General features: G+C 46.3%; 1 protein-coding gene and 1 long non-coding RNA gene across 6 annotated transcripts in view; one reads left to right on the top strand and one right to left on the bottom strand.

Moving 5' to 3' along the window:
- Positions 1-359: 359 nt before the first annotated feature.
- LOC145524414 (uncharacterized) lies at positions 360-14,661 on the top strand. Its single transcript, XR_014067489.1, has 3 exons — positions 360-568; positions 980-1,207; positions 13,838-14,661. It is a non-coding gene; the product is annotated as an uncharacterized LOC145524414 (long non-coding RNA).
- The window catches only part of KCNJ1 (potassium inwardly rectifying channel subfamily J member 1), a 33,202-nt gene continuing 26,854 nt past the window's right edge, over positions 14,243-20,590 (bottom strand). For 4 of the 5 annotated variants that reach the window (XM_081536563.1, XM_081536562.1, XM_081536560.1 and 1 more), the window contains one exon: positions 14,243-16,957. In XM_081536563.1, the coding sequence (XP_081392689.1) occupies positions 15,818-16,936 (1,119 nt within the window). In that variant the 5' untranslated portion in view covers positions 16,937-16,957 and the 3' untranslated portion in view covers positions 14,243-15,817. Of the gene's footprint in view, positions 16,958-17,949; positions 18,064-20,590 lie in introns of those variants that run through there. The other variant, XM_081536564.1, reaches the window with a different exon arrangement.

The raw sequence follows: 20,590 nt of genomic DNA, 5'->3' as shown, positions 1-20,590 counted from the left end.
GTAGCAAAGTCGGGCACGACTTAATGACTGAGCCCACATGCCTGCCACGCTGGAATGTCAGCTCCAGGAGGGCAGGGTCTCTGTGTTTTGTTCCCTGTTGTGCCACTGGGAACCCCTGGGTGATGGGCACACATTCTTGTACGAGTGGCTGTCTGGAGAGACCAGGCTCACTTAACACCTAAGTGTGGGAAGTCCCACAGCCACCTCAACCCTGAATCCTAATTTGACAAGTGAGATGCTCTTTGGGGTGGAAGAGGAAGCTACTCTCCGAGTTTCTAGACGTTTACCTCCCTAGTAACATTTGACCACCAAAGAAAAGTTTGCAATTTGTTTTGAGAAAGGTCCCAGGAAGCCGTCCCCGCCCACACCGGGCAGCCCCATCCCCCTACCCAGGGTGGAGAGCCAGGCCTGAGAGGAGCCCGCCACCTGGCAGCCTCACCCGGCTCTGGCCTGACCACCCAGGTCCGCGGGCTCCCCCTCCCCTCACCCGGGGCGCCCACCCGCCCCCCCTCCAGCCCGCTGTGAATCCAGCCTATTTACAATTCCCTTTGAAAAGGTCTCTGTTTGGGTGAGTTCCGTGGGCTCTGCCTAGAGAGCGGCAGATTATCTGAAAATAGGTGTTATTGATCACAACCAGGTGGTCTTTGTGGAAAGGGGTCCACTCGAACCAAAATAAATATTTGCCGCACAAAGAACAAGCCGGGCCCTGTTGCGGGCGGGGCGCTCCCGGCCTCTCCGGCCCCGCGGCCGCCGGGCGCGTCGGGCGCAAACCCGGATTGTGTTTCTCCAATTAGGAAGGGGCGCGCAGGGGGTGGCCGAGGGCTGCACAAAGGGCCCCGGTTCCCGTGCCAAAGGCTCGAGGCCGGGCCAGGCTGCAGGCCCCAAGCCTGCCCGAGCCTGGGAACTGTATTTTCTTTGGCTTTCTGGCGCGCTCCTTATTATTTATTTCTTTTCCCTCTGTTTTATTTGTATTTTCAAGTTGCCGGTCGGAGCTGCATGCTGGCCATCCACCCCGCTGCCTTGGAGCGCCGCGCGCAGACAGCCGGAGCCGCTCGGGGAGGCGCGGCCAAGGGCGCGGGTGCCAGGCTGCGCCCCTGCTCGGCGGGGCCGCTGGGATCCGGCTGGACTCCGAGTCCCTCACCGGTCCCGCCTCACGTGACCTGGCAGTGATAATGTGGCTTTCTTGGGAAGACGATGGTGATTGGAGGTGAGACGTGGGGGACAGATCAGAAGGAAGCTGAAATCTCGTCTGGCCTTTACTGGGTCCCCTCTCCCCATTCTCCGGGCAAATGTGGTCCTTGCCTCCCGCCCAGAGTCAGCACTGACATCCCCCCACCCCAACCAGGAGTGCTCCTCCTGGCTCTGAGTAGTCTTTACCTATATCTTCAGATCCCAAACCTCCCCTGCTTCTCAAGGTCAAGGGTGGTTGGGTGGGTGAGGGTTAAAGCAAGCAGAGAGGGTCCCACTTCTTAGTGTAGGGAGACCAGAGCCTGGGGCCATAACAGGCATCTTGAAGAGGCTTTGGGGAAGGCGCCCCGGCAGCCAGAGGGCATTGTCCAAAGCCAAGAGTGGAGGGCTGGAGGCTGGAAAAGGTATGGGCCATAGGAAGCAAGAAAGGCCTAACTCAGAGAAATCTGGAGGGCGGCTAGAACAGCTAGGGGCAGAAAAAGAGAGAGAAGGGGATAACCTAAGGACATAGAAATAAAATGCAGTAAAGCTTTCCTGTCAAGGTCAGATCACAGGAGGGAAGTTTGCTGTGCTGACCAGGACCAGAAAGGGTCCAGAAAGAACTCCACAACCATGGAGGTGGGTACAGACCCGTTGCTACCCTCCCGCTCAGCCATAGACCCCTCCCTAACCCAGGCAGCCCTTTGTGTCAATGAAGGATACATTCCTGGGGGCTGCTGTTCAGCTGGTGGTCTGTTTGCTTGAGTGTGCTAAGTGTGAAAGTGAAAGTGTTAGTCACTCAGTCATGTCCAACTCTTTGCGACCTCATGGGCTGTAGCCCACAAGGCTCTTCTGCATGGGATTCTCTGGGCAAGAATGATGGAGTGGGTTGCCATTTCCTTCACCAGGGGATCTTCCGGACCCAGGGATTGAACCTGGGTCTCCTGCTTCACAGGCAGATGCTTTACCGTCTGAGCCCACCATGAGTGCTCACGTAGAATTTAAATATAGTGGTGTCTGCTTCAGGGCATCTCTGTGTGTCTTTGGCCATGACTCCCTCTGCCCCCCAGATCACAGCAAGGGCTGCCGTTGAAGCCAACGTGGCATCAGCATCAGTCCACAGACCAGCCCCTGTAGAGCTAGGACCACTTCCCAGGGCCTGGAGGGCACACTGCGGGCCTCACCGTGCCTTGTGCTTCTTCAGCTTTGTCTTGGGAAGCCTCTTCTGAAGGAAATCCTGGTGACCTCTCCTGCTCCCCCTCCAAGCCTCAGGAGGACAGGCTAGTTACAAGTCCTCCCATCCCTGGATCAGACTCACTTAAGGCTAGCGAGCAGGAATTACTGGTCAAGGTGGAAACCTCACCACGGCTCAGCCACTGAGGCAAGACAATCTCCAGAATTGCAAGAAAAAGATGGTATAGTCGTCATGTCTGATATTTGCAGCCACAGTCTCCAGTCAGTGAACAGGGACAACCAGAAGCAGATTGTTTTAGAGCTAAAAATAACCTCGAAGGACGTGTAATCTGTGGATTCTAGGACTCCAGTGTACAGGTGTTTGGAATCACCTGGGGCATCTAAAAGTTCTAATTCCAGAGGTGGGCAGTGAGGTCCAATGATTCTGACTTGTTTTTTTCTTTTTTTGACTGTGCTGGGTCTTCACTGCGGTGTGCAGGCTTCTCTAGTTGCAGGCTTAGTTGCCCTGCAGCACACAGCATCTTAGTTCTCCGACCAGGGATCCCTGCATTGGAAGGTGGGGTGACAGCAGGGGCCCTGATCCATACCATTTGCTGGTCTCCAGAGTATAAAGACTTTTACGTGGCTGATTTCAGGTGACTAGAGTGAAAACTCTGAACTCAGAGCTGGAAGAGATGCTCCCCATCGGCTCTTGTCACTTGGACCTCCCCTGAGACCCACAGCAATGAAGTGCTGGCCCCTTGGGGCTGGAGTCAGGAGAGGAATGTGAATTCAGGGCTCTGCCCACAGCAGAGCCTGGCTGTCCCCTTAGTCAGCAGAAATCTTGACCACATAGCCCTGGGGTGAGCCTCACACCCTGGTGCCTTTGACCACAGCCAGAACGAAACCAGGAAGCAGAACAAGAAGCAAACAGTGGCACCTCCTGCCTTTCCTTCCTCTTCACCTTGTGATGATGAAGTTCCTAAGAATGTGGGGTGGCTGGGGAAGAGTCTGAGTGCCCGACTCCTGGGGATCCTGTTCTTTGGGGGGAAAGCAAAAGAAGCAAGACAGTGATTATTGGAAGTGTGGGTAGAGTCTTGCTAAAGATGGGAGCTGAATAGAAGGCACTTTGCCAGCTGGCCTTGGATGATTCTAACCAGGGCCTCAGAAGCACTGTCGGTGGTGTTATGAGGGGTGGGCTGCCGAGTGAGTTCATGCTGGGAGAGACAGGATGAAGAGAAGGGTATAGTTCATCCTTTCGAACTTCCTTCAGAGCTGACATAAGGAAACAGCAGAGGGTCTTCCCCGGTGGTCCAGTGGTACGAATCCACCTTGCTATGCAGGGGATGCGGGTTCAATCCCTGGTCGGGGAGCTGAGACCCCCACATGTCAAGGAGCAACTAAGCCATGATCCAGTAAAGAGTCTGTGCTCTGCCACAAAGACCCTGCGTGCTGCAGCTAAGACTTGATGTGGCTAAATAAGTAATTTAAAAAAAAAAAAAAAAAGAAAACAGAAATGAAGATCAAATGGAAGCTCCATGAAAGAACAAAAGAAGCAGTTGATGAGATTCTCCCAAACTCTGAAAGTTTGGAGTTGGCTATTTTTGGACACGTTCACTTATATGAAGTCAGGTTTGTAATTGTTTAAGTGTCTGCTAGTTCTTCCTCATTCAGAACTCTAGTTCCTAGAATCATGAAGTTGTAGGGTTTGTTCTAGAGATGAGCAAAACCTGAGGCCCAGAGAGGTAACAGAATTTGCCCAAGATTTTACTGCTATCTATTCACTCAGCAGCAGCTGGAATGCAAATTTTCTAGATTGAGTCCAGGCGTAGATCTTCACCTAGATCCCTAGACACCACAATGTACTACCTCTAAGTTATCCTTTTTTAATGGAAGTATAGTTGATGTACAATATTATATAAGTTACAGGTGCACAATAGAGTGCTTCACTGTTCTTATAAATTATGCTCCATCTGTGTGTGTGTGTGTGTGTGTGTGTGTGTGTGTGTATGCTCAGTTGCTCAGTCATGTCCGACTCTTTGTGACACCCTGGACTATAGCCCTCCAGGCTCCTGTGTCCATGGGATTTGGCAGGCAAGAGTACTGGAATGTTTATAAAATATTGGCTATATTCCCTGTGCCCCACCATATATCCCTGTATTTATTTTATCCAAAATAGCTTGTGGGTCTCAATCTCCCACCCCTATCTTGCCCCTCCCCTCTCCCTCTCTCCACTGGTCACCACTAGTTTCTTCTCTATATCTGTGAGTTTGCTTCTTTTTTTGTTATATTCATTTGTTTATTGTCTGAATTATCTTTTGTTTCAAATTATTATGAAAGAAATGCATGGCTATAATAGAAAATCTGTAGAATACAGAATATTAAAAAATGACTGTAAAAATGACCATTATGCTACCATCTAAAGATGGTCAGATACACTTGCTACCATCTAGATAGTGGTCCTCAGCCTCACCGTATATTAGTGACACCAGGAAAGCTTAGAAAAATCACTATGAAAGTGAAAAATCCTAATGCCCAAGCTGTACCCTTAAGGCATTAAATCAGAATCTGGGGGTTGGGAGTGGCAAGCAGTAGTATTTTTTGAAGCTCCCCAAATGCTGCCAAATGCCCTGGGTTGAGGACCACTGGCCTTAAATACTCTCCTCCAATATCTTTGCATAACTGGCTCCTTCCCTTTGGCCATTTCTCAGTGTTGGCTTCTGGGAGAGGCCTTTGTCACCACTCTGTTAAAGCCCCTTCTTCCCATCCAGTCATTCTTTATCCTGACTCTCTTGAATGTGCTCTGCGACCTGTATCATTATGCAGAATCTTCCTAAAGCAAAGCATGTACTGTTCATTTTCCACTTACCTCCATTGGAAAGTAAGTCCCTAAATGTGAGGATGTTGACCATCTTCCTCCTATGCATCCCCTGCCCCCCAGCCCTCAAAATCTCAGAACTTCAGGCCTTCTGAGCACATTTGATGAATGAATCAATGAATGAAGGGTCTGTGGTTATTTCTGAGTCTTCCTTCATGTGTGTGTACACATATGTGTATGTGCTAGGTGCTAAGTCACTTCAGTCATGTCTGTCTCTTTGTGACCCCAGGGACTGTAGCCTGCCAGGCTTCTCTGTCCATGGGGTTCTCCAGGTAGGAATACTGGAGTGGGTAGCCATTACCTCCTTCAGGGGATCTTCCCAACCCAGGGACTGAATTCCCATTTCTTATGTCTCATGCATTGGTAGGTGGAATCTTTACTACTAGCACCACGTGGGAAGCTCCAGTGTATATATATGCAACATACAACATGTATTTATATATAAGTCCCGTGTGTGTGTGTGTGTGTGTGTATATATATATATGCAACAAAATTGTATGTTTTAAAAAAGTATTTCAAGTCTAATTTTTTAAATTTAATGAATCAATTTTTATAAAATATAATTTTATCACTTTTGATTAATTCTTCTTTCATGGGACATTTTTGAGAGATTGTGTAAAATGATTACACTTGTTAAATGTGATTGGTAATGAGCGTGGTGTCTCATCTGGGACTCTGGATGCAACCCTGGAGCATCCCCTCCCCCACCACGATCCTTCCTCATCCAGCCCCCATCCCCTGACTAACTTTTCTTTACCACACAGGCTCCACCTTGGTGTCTGCTCCTCAGGCAGCTCTTCTTGGTGCCCCTGACAAGGTTAGGACCCCCTGTGTCTAGACTCCCCTTGGACAACTGTGTCTCCTGTGTGCTGCCTCTGGAATCTGAGCTGCATGGTAGTCTGGGGGCATTTTATTTCCAGCCCTTCCCAGGGCTCTGCTCTGTGTCCAGATGTTTGTTGAAAGCAGCTAGCATCTCACCATATTCTCATCCACACAGCATCTCCCAGTTGTGGAACATCGAGGCTTTTCATCACTACAAATAATTCTGCGACAAATGTCTGTGTATGCGTTTTTATGTGAACTGAGCTATTAGGTGCCTGCAGGAAAAATAATCCTGTAAAATAGAATCATGCTTTATAATGAACACTGAGGATACCCATTGATCTCCACAGCCTTGTGTGATTGTATCCTCATCTTACAGATGAGAAAGCTAAGACTTAGAGAGGGTGAGTGACTTGCCAAATTCCTAGGAAAGCAACCAGAAGGGTCAGGATTGGGCCCTAGAGACAGGAAAGCCATGAATTTTGAAACAACTTGACCTGTGCTTGTATGGCTGGATTGTTCCTACCTCCTAGTGTTGTTAAGAGGATTAAATGAGTAAATAGACATAGATGTTTAGTATGTAGGTATATACCAAGTCCTGCCCTCACTAGCCACCTATGGACCTTGGGTAAATATCTTGATCTCTTTGAGCCTCAGTCTTCTTATCTTTAAGGTGGAGATAATAATGTTATTTCAGCTTTATTGTAGAGAAAATGGAAAGCAACTGGACTCTAGGAGACTCTTCATAAATGATGACTTTCTCTTCTGCCACCATAACCTCCCTAGAGTTATAAACCTCTACTTTTATCACATTAATTTTTTCAAAGGCTTTCACAGTCGTTTTAACAGCCCAATAATGATTAGATGACCCAGATATTTTATGTCTCTCTGTTCAATGTTTAAACAACAAAATGGTTATTAAAGAGCTTTCTAGGTCGACCAAAGCCCTCCCTCCACCCACTAACTGTTGGAGGCCGACTTCACTTTCACTTTTGTGATCTGGAAGTGGATAGCGCCACCTGCTGGCCAGAAGCTCGCTGCACCACCTGGAAGGTACTGGCTTGCTTATAACTGACCCACTGGTCTCCTCCCTCCCTATATGCTTCCCTCCCTATAGCCTTCCTCTCCAGATAGGTCTGTAATAACACCTGTTTCTACTCCCCTGGCCACCTGGTAGAGTGTCTGAAACACAGGTGGAGTCAGAAACCGACGCTTTCTGAGGTCCATCAAGACACACTGGACACACCATCTCCTCCCTTGACCCTCAGTCTCTCCACATATGACTGGGTCGGGCAGGGTTTTCATAACGTCTTTTCACCACTAAGCTTCTAGGATTCAGTGTGTCTGCAGTAAAAGCAGAAGCAGTGATGGGAGGAAAGGGAGCTATTTTGTCTCCCGTTAAGACCAAAAAAGCAAAGGGCAGTGGTGATGCTCATGCTAAGGGAGTAAGGCACAGTGTGGGACCAGCCACAGGGCCAGGCACACCTTACCTTCATCATCAGAATCATCACCTCAGCTGCAGCATCACTCAAGCTACCATCTACTGGGAGCCTGTATCAGGCTCTTTGCTGTATACTTTACATACTGTTTCATTGTGTATTATTTCATATGGTTGTCCTTACTGGGACCCTCTAAGATGGGGGATTATTGTTATTAAAGATTTTAAAAAATTGGTTCATGTAAATCAACTCTACTCCAAATTAATTAAAAAAAATTTTTTTTTAAGTGGTTCAGAAAGGTTAAGAACTAGTTTGGGGCTTCCCCGGTGGCTCAAGTGGTACAGAATCCGTCTGCAATGCAAGAGATCCGAGTTTGATCCCTGGGTCACGAAGATCTCCTGGAGGAGGAAATGGCAACCCACTCTAGTATTCTTGCCTGGGAAATCACAAGGACAGAGGAGCCTGGTGGGCTACAGTCCATGAGGTCACAAAGAGTCGGACACGACTGAGTGACTAAACAACAACAAAGAACTAGTTTTAGACAACATGGCCGATGGGGAAAGCTGTGTTTGACCAAGCATGTCTGTCTTCCAAGCCTCTGAACTTCACCCTGGCCTTCCCGCCTTCACCTCTCCTCTTCATCACCTCTGTCGTTTCTTCCGTGCTATCAGCAAGGCATGTCCTTCAGAGGTGGTCCCGGGCTCAGGTGGGGTGTGGTCACCACTAGCAACGTGGGGAAGTGAGAGAGCCGCTGGGATCATGGCGGTCTCTCACTGCCGCTCAGAGGGCAACCAGAGCCAACTGGGCCGGTAGTGCAGAACCCATTCATCAGGGAACCACTTACTTTCCACGTTACCCTGTGAAGTGGACAAGCCGCTCATCTTCTCAGGCTCCTTGGGTGCCCAATGCCAAGTAGATGTATGTGGCTTCCTTGTCCCCAAGGAAGCAGTTAAGGGAGGTGCCTCTCTAGTCCCCAGACTCACTCCTTCTGGTCCTGGTGAGTAGTCTCCTGACTTTGGCTTTCACCTTCCTGGTGAGTTTTCCTTTAAGAACGGTGACCCCCAGGCGTGAGGTATATGGGTGACTCCAGGAAAGAGCCCTGAAGCGACTCGAAAGCAGAAGCCCAGGGCCCTCGCCCTTGCTTCCCCCTGCATCACTAGTGACCTGGGCGTGTGGACTCCGAGCAGGTTTTTCCCACCTGGAAAACTGGAATGCTAACACTTCCCTTCCCAGCCCCTGGAAGCTCATTTCCACCTCTAATTTCTCCACTCTACCCAGCACATCAACGCCAGAGACAGATTCCTAAAACACCCATGTAATCAGGTCACTGCCCTTCAAGGACTCCAGTGGTGGAATGGCAGAGCCAGGGTGCACACTTGGGTCACACGATGAGCCTTCTCTGACCATAGGGTGATGCTGCCCTCCTGTGCCTGTGCTGTGGCCATGGAAAAAGTACGTCACTTCCCAGGGGCCCCAGACAACCATGCATCCTGCTCTGTTAGTCTGGGACACGTGCCCACCTGGTGCCCAGCTCTCTGTCCCATCCCTTCCCTATTTTAAGTCTTACCTATCCAGTAAGCGCAGGTCAGCTGCCATTTCCTCTGGGAAGCCTTCCCCTTTCTCTGTATCCCTCGGCATGTTCTTTATACTTCTATTGTAGCATCTTATTTATTTCATTCATTGAACTCAGCACCTATGCACGAAATTTCACATACCCTGATGGGCTCCATAACTTCTATCTCCTGCAGGGTCCCTGGATCCTCATCAAAAGGTGATGACCCAGAAGCCCTGGGAACAATCCCCCCTTGTCCTAGCAGAGACCCCAGACTAGGTACTATGAGAGCAAGGCTCTTTCTCTTGAGGACCAGTTCTGACTTTTTCACCAACCAAAGATGGTGGGAGTTTTGATTTTTAAAGGGCTGCTCATCCAAGCAGATCGGCTTCCACTGAGAACCCTGGTTCCAAGAGACCAACTCATTTCCAGGCAGCTGGAGGCACTCTGCAATGGAAGAAGAACGCAAAACAGGCACAGCCAGAATCTCTCTGGCACAAAACCGCAGAGTAGGGGGCCTCTGGAGCAAGATCCCAGCAAGTGCAGCAGAGCAATGAAGGCGAGTAGGGGGTGTGGGTGGGAGACCCCTCAGGAGCTGGTGTTATCTATCAGTAATGGCCCTTACACAATAATCTGCAGGATGAATTATTAAGTAAACAGTGTTTTTAGAATGCTACCTTTTTGTTTAAGAATGGGGGCAGAATATAGATATATGTGTACTGCTTATATTTTTCAAAAAGAAACAGCAGCATAATAAATAAAAGGAACGGTTAGCTTGATGTGAGGTAGGGAAAGGAGAGGCCACAGGAATAGAAATGAGTGTTCTAAATCCTGTTCCATGATTTTGAAACCAGAGAACCGGTCTTTGCATGATTAATCAAAGAAAACAGTTAAATCCATTGAGGAAAACAATACGCAAGCTCTCATCTTCAGAAATAAGCTTAGGCAGGGAATTCCCTGGAAGTCCAGTGGGTGAGACTCTACACTTCCAATGTAGGGGATACAGGTTCCATCCCTGGTTGGGGAGCTAAGATCCTACACACCATGCAGCCAAAAAATGTTAAATAACAATAATAATAAATAGAAAGAAATAAGCTTAAACAAAAGGACCTAACTCTGTGTCAGATTGTTGCATGGTCACGCAGAGAAAAGAACTCCCGCAAGTGACTTGACAAGCACTTTGCTGACTGTACATCCCCAGTAGGATATATTGTAAAGAATTTTTTAAATTCCCAATAATTATGTGTTCCATAATCAACGGTCTTATTGTTAGCAGTAATGTCAGCACCATTTTTTGGAAACTATTATAAACATGTTTCATAAGACAAAATAATTAACTTTCTCCACACTCAGCACTTCCATTTAGCTCTGGTCCCAGGCCAGTTTAAGCCTCTCAGGATCCTTTATCCCAGTGAAGAAACCATCCTTGCATCCTCACTCTTGCATCCCCAGTGCCTGACTCACAAGAGGTCTTCAAACAACATCTGTTGGGTTGAAATGAAGTCCAGGGTACCAGGGTTCTACTCAAATTCCCCCAACTCATAGCCTATGCCATATTCAGGAGGCCTCTGGTCTTTGTCACAACCCCACTCAGCTCTCTGCATCCTTTGCCAATGAAGCATCAGGCGGCCGGGGTGCCAGGGCTCCCAGCTTCAAACCCACACTCCTACCCAACTTTGCCACATCAGTAGTCATTTACTTCTTACAAAGAAATTTTTCCATCTATTATTTCATCTAATCCTCCCCCTAACCCTATTTCAAAGCTCGCTTTTACTAATAAGGAAACAGACTCTATGAAGATAAATCATTTGTCAAGGACCCTCTGCAAATGAATACTGTAACTTGGTCAAAAAATTCTTTGGACAGATGTAGGAGGAAAGCCACCATTAACCATGTTGTCTTGAGCAAATCATTCATTCATTCATTTACTTATTCAAAACCCCCTTACTGACTACATGAGGCAGTGTGTTGGTGCTATAGGTACAAAGAGGTGAATACGGAATATAAACACTGCCCTCCAGGGGTATCCAAAGCTCCATTTACCCATCTATCAAAATGAAAATATCTGTTTCTACCTCAAATGACGGATTACTGAGAGACTGAAATAAACCAACATATATCTAGTTAGTACAGATACTTAGGGTATATGTAGACCTAAGAGATACCACTATTCCTAGAACATGCAAGTCCAGAGGTGCTTGTTAAGCACTGGCCAGGGCCTCAATCCAGTGCCAAGCAATGTGGGATTTCTCCCAAAACATGAGACAGACCAGAAACAGGTGCTGACTATCCATGGGATCCAGGTAGATGTCTGGCAGCCCTGGCGAGTCCTCCCAGGGGGTGACCCACGTTAGAGGATGTAGACTTGAGTGATTTTAAATTCATAGGCTTTCAAGACAGATGTGGGTTTGTGTCCCAGCTCTGTCATTGACTAGCTAGTGACTCTGGACAAGTTCCTTACCCGAGCTGCCTCTTGTGAAAAATAGGGGGAATAATAGCACCTCACTGGATCATCGGGAAAATTAAGTTAGATAGTGTGTAAGTAAGTGTTAGTCGCTCAGTCATGTCTGACTCTTTGTGACCTCATGGACTGTAGACTGCCAGGCTCCTCTGTCCATGGGATTTCCCAGGCAAGAATACTGGAGTAGGTAGCCATTTCCTTCTCCAGGGGATCTTCCTGACTCACGGATCGAACCCGAGTCTCCTGCATTGCAGGCAGACTCTTTGCCATCTGAGCCACCAGGGAAGACCAGATAGTGTGTACAAAGTGCTTTAAATGGAACCCCAGACATAGTAAGAACTCAGGAAGTAGCCCCTGTACTAAGCTTCTCCTACTATAGCACAAGACAAATTTGGGGTTCCTGTCTCGCCTGAAAGATGCTCTGGCTTCCACAATACCCAGGGCTGTGGAAGTTGCTTGGGATGGAGTTGTGGTAGGACCCACACCCGCCCTCACCCCGCCTCGCCCCCCCCACAACCTCAGCCCCCCTGCAAGTCTCTCTCTCTGCAGGGCTCAGCTCCAAGGAGTCCAGCTGGGTACATCTGGCTGGGGAGATTAAATTATTTTTGAATTCCTAACTGAATGTTCTTTTAATGGAAACTTAATGACAGGCATTGAAATAGATTTCCTCCATAACCCCTCCTCGTGTGGCGCCCCCCACGCGGCTCTGTGCAGCGCAAATTCCGATAACCTTTATTCCCTACCCCTGGACTTTTATCTCCCCAGTGACAAACAGCCCTTGCTGGACAGAAAGAGGAAATTCCAGTCATTGTTCTCAAACTTCTGGCTTCCAAAATAAAAAGCTCTATCTCCCCTGTCAAGCTTTGATTGACATGCACTTCCTGGAATGGGGAGGACAACGGCCCGGGGGCGGGGCCAGGGCCTTATTTGCATTTTGATCATCTGAGGGCAGCAGACGAGACGCTGTGCTAGTCACAGTCACCCTATTGAGGACCCATCTCCTGTTTCATGCAAAATCTCCAAGGAAGACACCTCCTCAGCTGTCCCCGTGATCCACCAGGGAAGTTCTCTGCTGTCCATGGAAACAGACAGGCCAAGCATCTCGCTCTTTAAATTTGGCAACCTGGAGAGGAACTTTTCCTTCCACCTTTTCTCTCTTGAGGAATAAAACTTTAGACAGTCCCCCACATCTTAACTCTAAATGTTGGAGCTTGAACCACCCTAAGACCTGGAAGGTTAAACCAGGATCAAAATCTGCAAGTCAAAACCACAGGGCAGCATAGCTAAGCAGGCCATTCAAGGGGAATGGTACCCACTTCCCACCCCCTAAAAAAAACTTTGAATATGGTGATGCACCACGCAGTTCAGTTTTTCTCGAAAGGACTAAAAAATGTTGACTACCTTTTAAAATGGGTAAATCAGTAAATAGAATCACAGAGCACACCTGTAGCAATAGCAGTCACTGTATATTCAGGCCTTGCTGGGAACCCTGCTACCACCTTGGAATAAATGTTTAATGCCTTCAACACTGGCATTAAACTATGGGCAAGTTGGCCCTCTGAAACATTCTGTCTCCTATTCATTTTATTTGCTCACTGGGTTCCTGTGCCTGTGGTAACCCTCTCTCTCCGTATGTCCAGGGTTCTTAGGCTGCTTTGGGGTTCCAGCCACCCCTTAGGACCATTGCATCGTGCCTTCAGGGCCTTATTTCATCTGGGCTTTGCTGGGTGTAAGTATGTTAACTGTTGCTAAAGTTTCAATGTGATTACAATGGTGGCTCAGCAGTAAAGAATCCAGCTGCAATGCAAGAAATGTGGAAGGAGCTGTGGGTTCAATCCCTAGGTCGGGAAGATCCCCTGGAGTAGGAAGTGGCTTCCCACTCCAGTATTCGTACCTGGAGAATCTCATGGACAGAGGAGCCTGGTGGACTACAGTCCATGGGGTTGTAAGAGTCGGACACAACTTAGTAACTAAACAACAATGACCACAACAAAAGTTTCAATGGGAATTTGCATTAAAGAGTAGACTTCAAGTGGTAGAATGCCTTAATCCTAATGAAGGTGTACTTAGAAGTAGACAGTCTTCCATCAGATAACCTGGAAAGAAAGGTCATTCGCAAAGGTTCTGGTTGTTCTGCTCTCTTAATAGTCAAGAGGAATGGATCGCCTATGGTGACCTATTGATTGCCTGAATTCACTGCCAGCATCCCCTAGCATCTACTAAGGAGCAGAACAGACCCTCCAATCTATAGAAACACTGGAGTCATAAACCTTCATAGCAATGGGTCAGCAGAGAATTCTAGCTTCCTCAAGCTTGTTACACCTGATTTCCTTTTGCTCTGTCAGCAGATTAAATGGCGGCACCAACACACTTACAGTCATGGAGTGATGGACCGGTTGGGTCCACCATTATGGCCACAGACAAAGTGCGCAACTCTGAACCCAGCAGACTCCTCACTCGTCTTCATCAGAAGGACCAGAGAGTGTGTGTGCATCCATGCAAACTCCACCCCAGGCCTGGGAAAACAACGCCATCAGTACCTGCAACTGTGTGCCAAGACTCATACGGAGAGTTTTGAGGGGCCACTAGGGAAGGGGCACATCTGCACCTGAGGTCATGTCCTCCTGGGGACGCTGGAGTCAAGACAACAGGCCACCCCCGACACCTCCTGGGAGAAAGCCCACCCTCCCCAAGAAGACTCTCACTGGTTAGTCTTTCACACTAATGCACAATGACTGACACTTGGGGAATGGACGTCACAACTTCAGAGATTTAATATGTCAATCAACACACTGAAAACATTTTGATTCCTACGCAGTTCTGGGTACCGTCCTCTCCAGAATACATCCAAAATAACGTGGGGGGTGGGGAACTGAACAAGACATTCACAGTTAAATCCTCTCCTTCAGAGCAAAATAAAATACTCCTCTGTCCATGGAATTCTCCAGTATTCTTGCCTGGAGAATTCCATGGACAGAGGAGCCTGGTGGGCTACAGTCCATGGAGTCGCAAAGTGTTGGACACAGACTGAGCGACTAACACACACATAATATAAGGATATCACAGTGGTCTCTTTGAGGAAGATGTGGTGTTGGCTCTCAGAGGCAGGAAGACCTAGCACTTTTCTTATGGGGGAGTCACTTCCCATTCCCCACCCTTCCATACTTCTCCTTTAGAAACAGCATTTCAGTTACAAACCCTCAGGCGAAAAACATAAGACATATTTTTCTGGGAAGCGTTAGCAGTGTTTTCCCTTCTAAACTGCCTTTCCACTGTCAGACTCCTCATTGCCTTCTTGGAAGATCAGGAAGTACTGTTTTAACAGATTTGAAGCCAGCTCCTTCTCCCATCGAACACAGATGGTAAGAAATATCAGACTTATTTTCAAACCAAGCATCCTTTCTTACAGGAGAGTGTTCACTGAGATCCTAGAGTGGTGCTTTAGCTTCTGTCTAAAAGTACACGGGCCAAAACCCTGGCTTCACTGCAAGATGTCGGGATGCCATGGAGCAGGCTGTGTCCCACGCTCCTCTCCTCATTGGGCACTTAGGATGTGGTGTCCATGGACCAGGTTTTCCCTGCTCTGGGAAAGCAGCATGACCCAGACTAATACAAAAGCTCCAACAACCAGGGCTGGAGAAGATCATAGCTTCACAAATGTTCACTGGGCATCCGTCTTTTCTCATTGTCATTGACTGGTTCATCTCCCCTCAACTCAGGAGACAACTTTTCCTTTGATAAGAGCCAATGTTAAAATAAAAGTGATTTCTTTCTTATCAGTAGAATCAAAGTAAGAATACAGTTTCCCCCTGATCCTCAATAAATCTCATAACTGCTTCAGGGAGACTCAAAAAGATCTCATTTGGCCTGTCCATGAGGCTTTCGATGATTTTTGTCTTTGCCAATCAACACTGCATGATTTCAAATAATCCTACTGGAGAGAGTTTATGTGAGCTCCTATGGCTCCCATCCTGGAGAAGGGAGTGGCAACCCACTCCAGTATTCTTTCTTGGGAGTTCCCGTGGACAGAGGAGCCTGGAGGACCATAGTCCATGGGATCGCAAAGAGTTAGACATGACTGAGCAGCTGAGCACATGGCTCCCATATTTCAATTTCCTGTAAATCCATCTCACGTTCTCATGCAATTACCTTGTAGAGCTGTGTGTCTTATAGGATCATGGTTTTGGTGTTCAGTGGCATTGTGCAGGGAGACTTTAAAGGCTCTTGTCCTACTGTCATACCCCAAATTGTTGATTGTTCCATAATGTTTCTAGTGAACTAGGTAACTTCAAGGTTTCACTCTACTCCTGTTGAAAACTCAAGTGTTACATTTTGGTGTCGTCTGTTTCATTGACTTCTGAGAAGACGAAGTTGGGGTTGTCGTAGCCTCTTTTCATCTTGGCTCGAGCGTCTTTCTCATTATAAAGGCACATGGCACAGTGAGGCGTCTCCACTTCCACAGTCTTGCTAAAGTTATGGAAGTCCACTCGGTATTTCCCTTCTTTGGTCTTGGACACTATGGGAGCAAAACGGTAACCCCAGAGCACCTCTTCTGGGACGTAGGATGTCCGGACTTGGCAGGTGGCACTGGTTGACTCCACTGTGCCATCTAAAAACACCACTAGCTCAAAGTCCTGCTGGGGAAGGGTTTCTGCTGCCATGTGGAAGAAGGGGCTGGTGTGATCAATGACATGGTAAATCGTCAGTGGGGAGATGAAGAATAGATTTTCATTCCCTGCGTCAACCACAAAGTTGATATTGATCTGGTCCAAAATGATGGTCTCTCCTTCAGGAGTGATGGTGGTCCTCAGAAGCTTTCCATATATGTGACTGCCAATGAGGAGGCTCTTCCGAAGATTAGCCACTCGGATCAGGAGACAAAGCTTCCCACCCCGCTTGCTGATCACTGCGTTCTTGCTGAAAGTAATGGTCTTGGCACGTTTTTTGGGTCTGGAGATCTTGGCTAAAATAGCACCACACATGAAAGAATTGATGATGACCCCGAGTATGGACTGGAAGATGAGCAGAAAAATGGCAGTGCCACACTGTTCCGTCACGAACCTGAATCCATAGCCAATGGTCACTTGTGTTTCCAGAGAAAACAGAAAAGCTGAGGTCAGGCCATTAATGTGTTCCACACAAGGGGTATGGTTGGCAGGGGGATGGAACTCAGGGAGGTCTTTGTGAACGTAGGCGACCACGTACCACAGGAGGCCAAAGAAGAACCAGCTGCCCAAGAAGGCTGTAATGAAGATGGTCATTTTGTATCTCCACTTGAGGTCCAGCACAGTTGTCCATATGTCCACAAAGAATATCAGCCTCGACTGTGCCTCCACGTTGCCAAATTCAATATTGCACCTTCCATCTTTGGAGACCAGCCTCGCTCTCCGCTGAGAACGCCCAAAAAAGTGAGTGACAAACCATTTCCGAAGATGCTTGAACATTCTTTCTGTCAACACGCTGATCTGAAAACACATCAAAGAAAGACAAAACAGAAGAAAATTATGCGTATTACACTAATGAGCTAAGTGCCTCACATAAAGAGCTGTCTATGAAAAGGCCATTCAGTACAATCTGTGTGACTGATCACTTGGGCAAGCTGACACTTTATTCTGGATCCCGCAATGCTATTTCCAGTGAAAACTCTCTACTATAAGACCATATGGCTTAAAGATAAAGAGTAAAAATAATTACAGGGAGATAGACATGTAAAGGAACCTGAGAGAATATATATCCACATGTTTTCTGACCTTAGTCAAGCCCAACCTTAAAAATGTTTCTGATAATACAGACATAGAGAACAGACTTGTGGTTGCCAAGGGGATGGGAGGTGGGGGAAGGATAGAGTGGGAGTTTGGGGTTAGCAGATGCAAACTAGTATATATAGGATGGATAAGCAGCAAGGTCCTACTGTATAGCACAGGGAACTATTCAATATCTTGGGATAAACCATAATGGCATAGAAAATAAAAAAGAATATATATATGTATATATATATATAACTGAAATACTTTTCTGTGAAATATAAATTAACACAACATTGTAAGTCAACTACTTCAATAAAATAACATTTAAAAATGTTTATGATAACAAATTATGACCTGCACTCTGATTTATTTGATAGTATTCTTTAAACTGACTCTCCTTTTTTCTTTAATAAATTTAGCCTTAAGCTAAGCAAAAATATCTGTGACAGCAGAAACTTGATGCACTATTTACATTTGTGGTTCATATATAGAAATAAATAACTACGGGGAGAAGTTTCACAACACATGACCTAAATCACCTTGTAGAGAAATTATAATGCAATTTAATTCGCTCATTTATCTAATGAAGGAATTGAGACAATTTTAGTGACATATCCAAAGTCAGGTACCTTAGCAGAAATGAACACAACACTGTAAGTCAACTATAATTCAGTTAAAATTAAAAACAACAGCAAAGTCAGGAACCTGACCAGTGGCGGGATGACAAGCAGAACATGAGTTTCTCTGCTTCCAGGTCAGAGGAATCTCTACTTCACTTGTGTCTCAGTTATTACTTTGTTTATATTCTAAAGCGAGATTTCTCTGGAACATTTTAACACAAGCGTTGGTCAACTTCCTTATTTTGTGCTCGACACTATTTGAAACAGAGTTCCTCAGCACTGTTTAGTCAAGTCCTAAGATCTGAGACGTTTTCTCCATGGATCACAAGCCTGGGATGCCAAGATTCTCAAAGGGAATAGCAAGATGGTCACTCTCAGTGTCTCCCACTTTCTCCCCTGCTCCCAAGCTGACGGACAGAGCACTGTGATTTAACGAATCCTACATAAGGTAGAAGCATGTTTTATTCACTCCTCTATCCTAGCTGTTAGCACAGACCATGGGGGCTTACTATTTATTCAATCAGCATCAATGGAATCATTCCATGAATGAATAAAGAGCTTCAAAATACTATGTGGGCAAAGGTCTCACTAAAAACATAATCGTGGCTTACATTTTACAGCACAGCGCTGTAGGGATTTCCCCCAAACAGCCAACACGGCTCAGTATCCCGGGGTCATAACACCAGACGGCCCCCTCCCCTAGGTGTGCCCACCCTACTCCCAAGGTGTGCCTGTTGTGGTTAGCAGTGTCTTCCTGGTATTTTTAATCAAATGCAAACACGTTTCTAAAATAGATTTCAAAATCCCCCTTCAAAACTGTGTTTATTCATACAAACTAGGAAGCGAAACCAACTTAGTGATAAAAGTTAAACAAAAGTGATATTCTACAGTGTCTTGCCCATGGCCTTCAACCATGTGAAAACACAAGAAGACCCCAAGTAGAAGTGGTAAACAGAAAAAAACAAATATATACAAATAAAAGAAAATATTACTAGGAGAGAAGACAGAAATTCACTCTCTCTGAGGGCCCTGCTCTCATCCCACACAATATTCATTGACCTCAAGCCCCTAAAGAGTCCCAAGTGCATGGTCCCAAGAGCAACTCAGCCAGGGAAATGGTCTCTTTCTTCCTCAATCCTTCCCTTTCTCTGCACACATCTCATCTAATTTTGCTTCTATCTACTGGGGACTTTCTCCTTTTCCCAGGTTTGTGGAAGCTCAGACTGTTTCCAAAAGCTCTTCATAGGGTAGATCTCACCTAAAACAATAACTTCTTTTAAAGTCAACATTTATCAGTTGAATCCACAGCCTCTTTGTCATGCGTTATAATTCCAGTGGTAGCTGCTAACACACCAACCTCTGGGTTTTTCTGCCTGACCATTCTTGTCCTCCGGGTCTACCTAAATTCATTTTAATTTTGATGAGAGTATTTCTGTAGAGTGATTGAATCCCCCCTGATTAATCTCTCAGATAAGCTGGCGTTTCCATGCTTACCCTCCTAAGAAAATATTATCTGCCTGGCCATGCAAAGAGCCAGACCAAAAGCAACCAGCTCAAAAAGCTTTCCCCATATGGCCTGCACTTACCAACATCATCTTAAACATATTCCGTCCCAAAGCGTCCACGGCTGAGAAAAGCAAGGAAGAAGTGTTGGGAGTTGGTCTCTGTAAGCAGGCTGATGTCTTCTAAACCCAGCTTAATTTACTGTATGCTTTGGCCAGTGAACTGATGATAATTTGTTTTAGCCTTAAAACGTTAATTTGATAGTGGAGTTGTGCGGTTTAAACCAAGGCAATTGGTTGTTCTCAGGCCAAGCCCCAAGCTGGGTATGTGTTTTTTTTCCAGACGTCACATGGCTTGAATACCGTCATGCTAAGATATGACAAGCTGCCAGCTAAGGTCCTTGAGCAGCAGGTATGGATTCTGTCCCAGCATTTCCCTCTTCTCTTTTGCCACCCTCTGTAGCCCTCTCATTCTTTCTCCTAGCTTGTGCCTGATGCCTTTCACCAGAAACAATCAGTTATCGTCAATCTCCAACCCTATCTCAGAAACACACTGAGATACTGAGATTTCCAAGTGTTCACAAACATACAGGTGGATAATATAGACAAAGATAAGTACAGATTTGTAAGACGAAAATAAGATCACACCAGGAAGCAACAAGATACCCTGTTAATCTCTCTACACAACATTCACTGTTATGTAAGAAACTGAGATTTAAAAGCAGCCTTTATTGTTGGATTGATCTTGTAAAATCTGGCATTACTGAAAGTAGTTTGTATGTGCGCTGAGTTAGTCAATGCTGTTGATTTATGTATTGAAACAGTAAGAGGAATTATACCTAGAGAATATGAGAATACAGGATAAATTCTTCCTCTGACCAACCCCATCATTCTCATGGCAGACCCATTATACACAGCCCGCATCCTCCTTTGCTTAGACAATGGCATTTAATCCCACCCCAGACAGAATCAATATGTGTTTTTTAACTATTGAGTTATTAGATATTGGCCCCAGATTATGTAACATGCACAGTTTCTAGGTTACTTTCTAATAAATCAGTAAATCTTAATGGCAAGCATAGGGCTGTCCATTAGCTAATGTTTACCAAGGTCTTCTTAATGGCCGGGCAAAGCAAGGGGATTATATTATTGCCGTTTTTTTTTTCTTCAGGGCTCCAGCAGTCTTTTTTGGTCAACAGTGCATTCTTAAAAAACAGACTTTGCATGAA

Source organism: Giraffa tippelskirchi, chromosome 10 (genome assembly GCF_054371585.1).
Source record: "Giraffa tippelskirchi isolate mGirTip1 chromosome 10, T2T-mGirTip1v1.2.pri, whole genome shotgun sequence".
Lineage (NCBI taxonomy): Eukaryota > Metazoa > Chordata > Mammalia > Artiodactyla > Giraffidae > Giraffa > Giraffa tippelskirchi.
The sequence above is the reverse complement of the archived record's forward strand: the minus strand, read 5'-3'. Positions and strand labels throughout refer to the sequence as shown.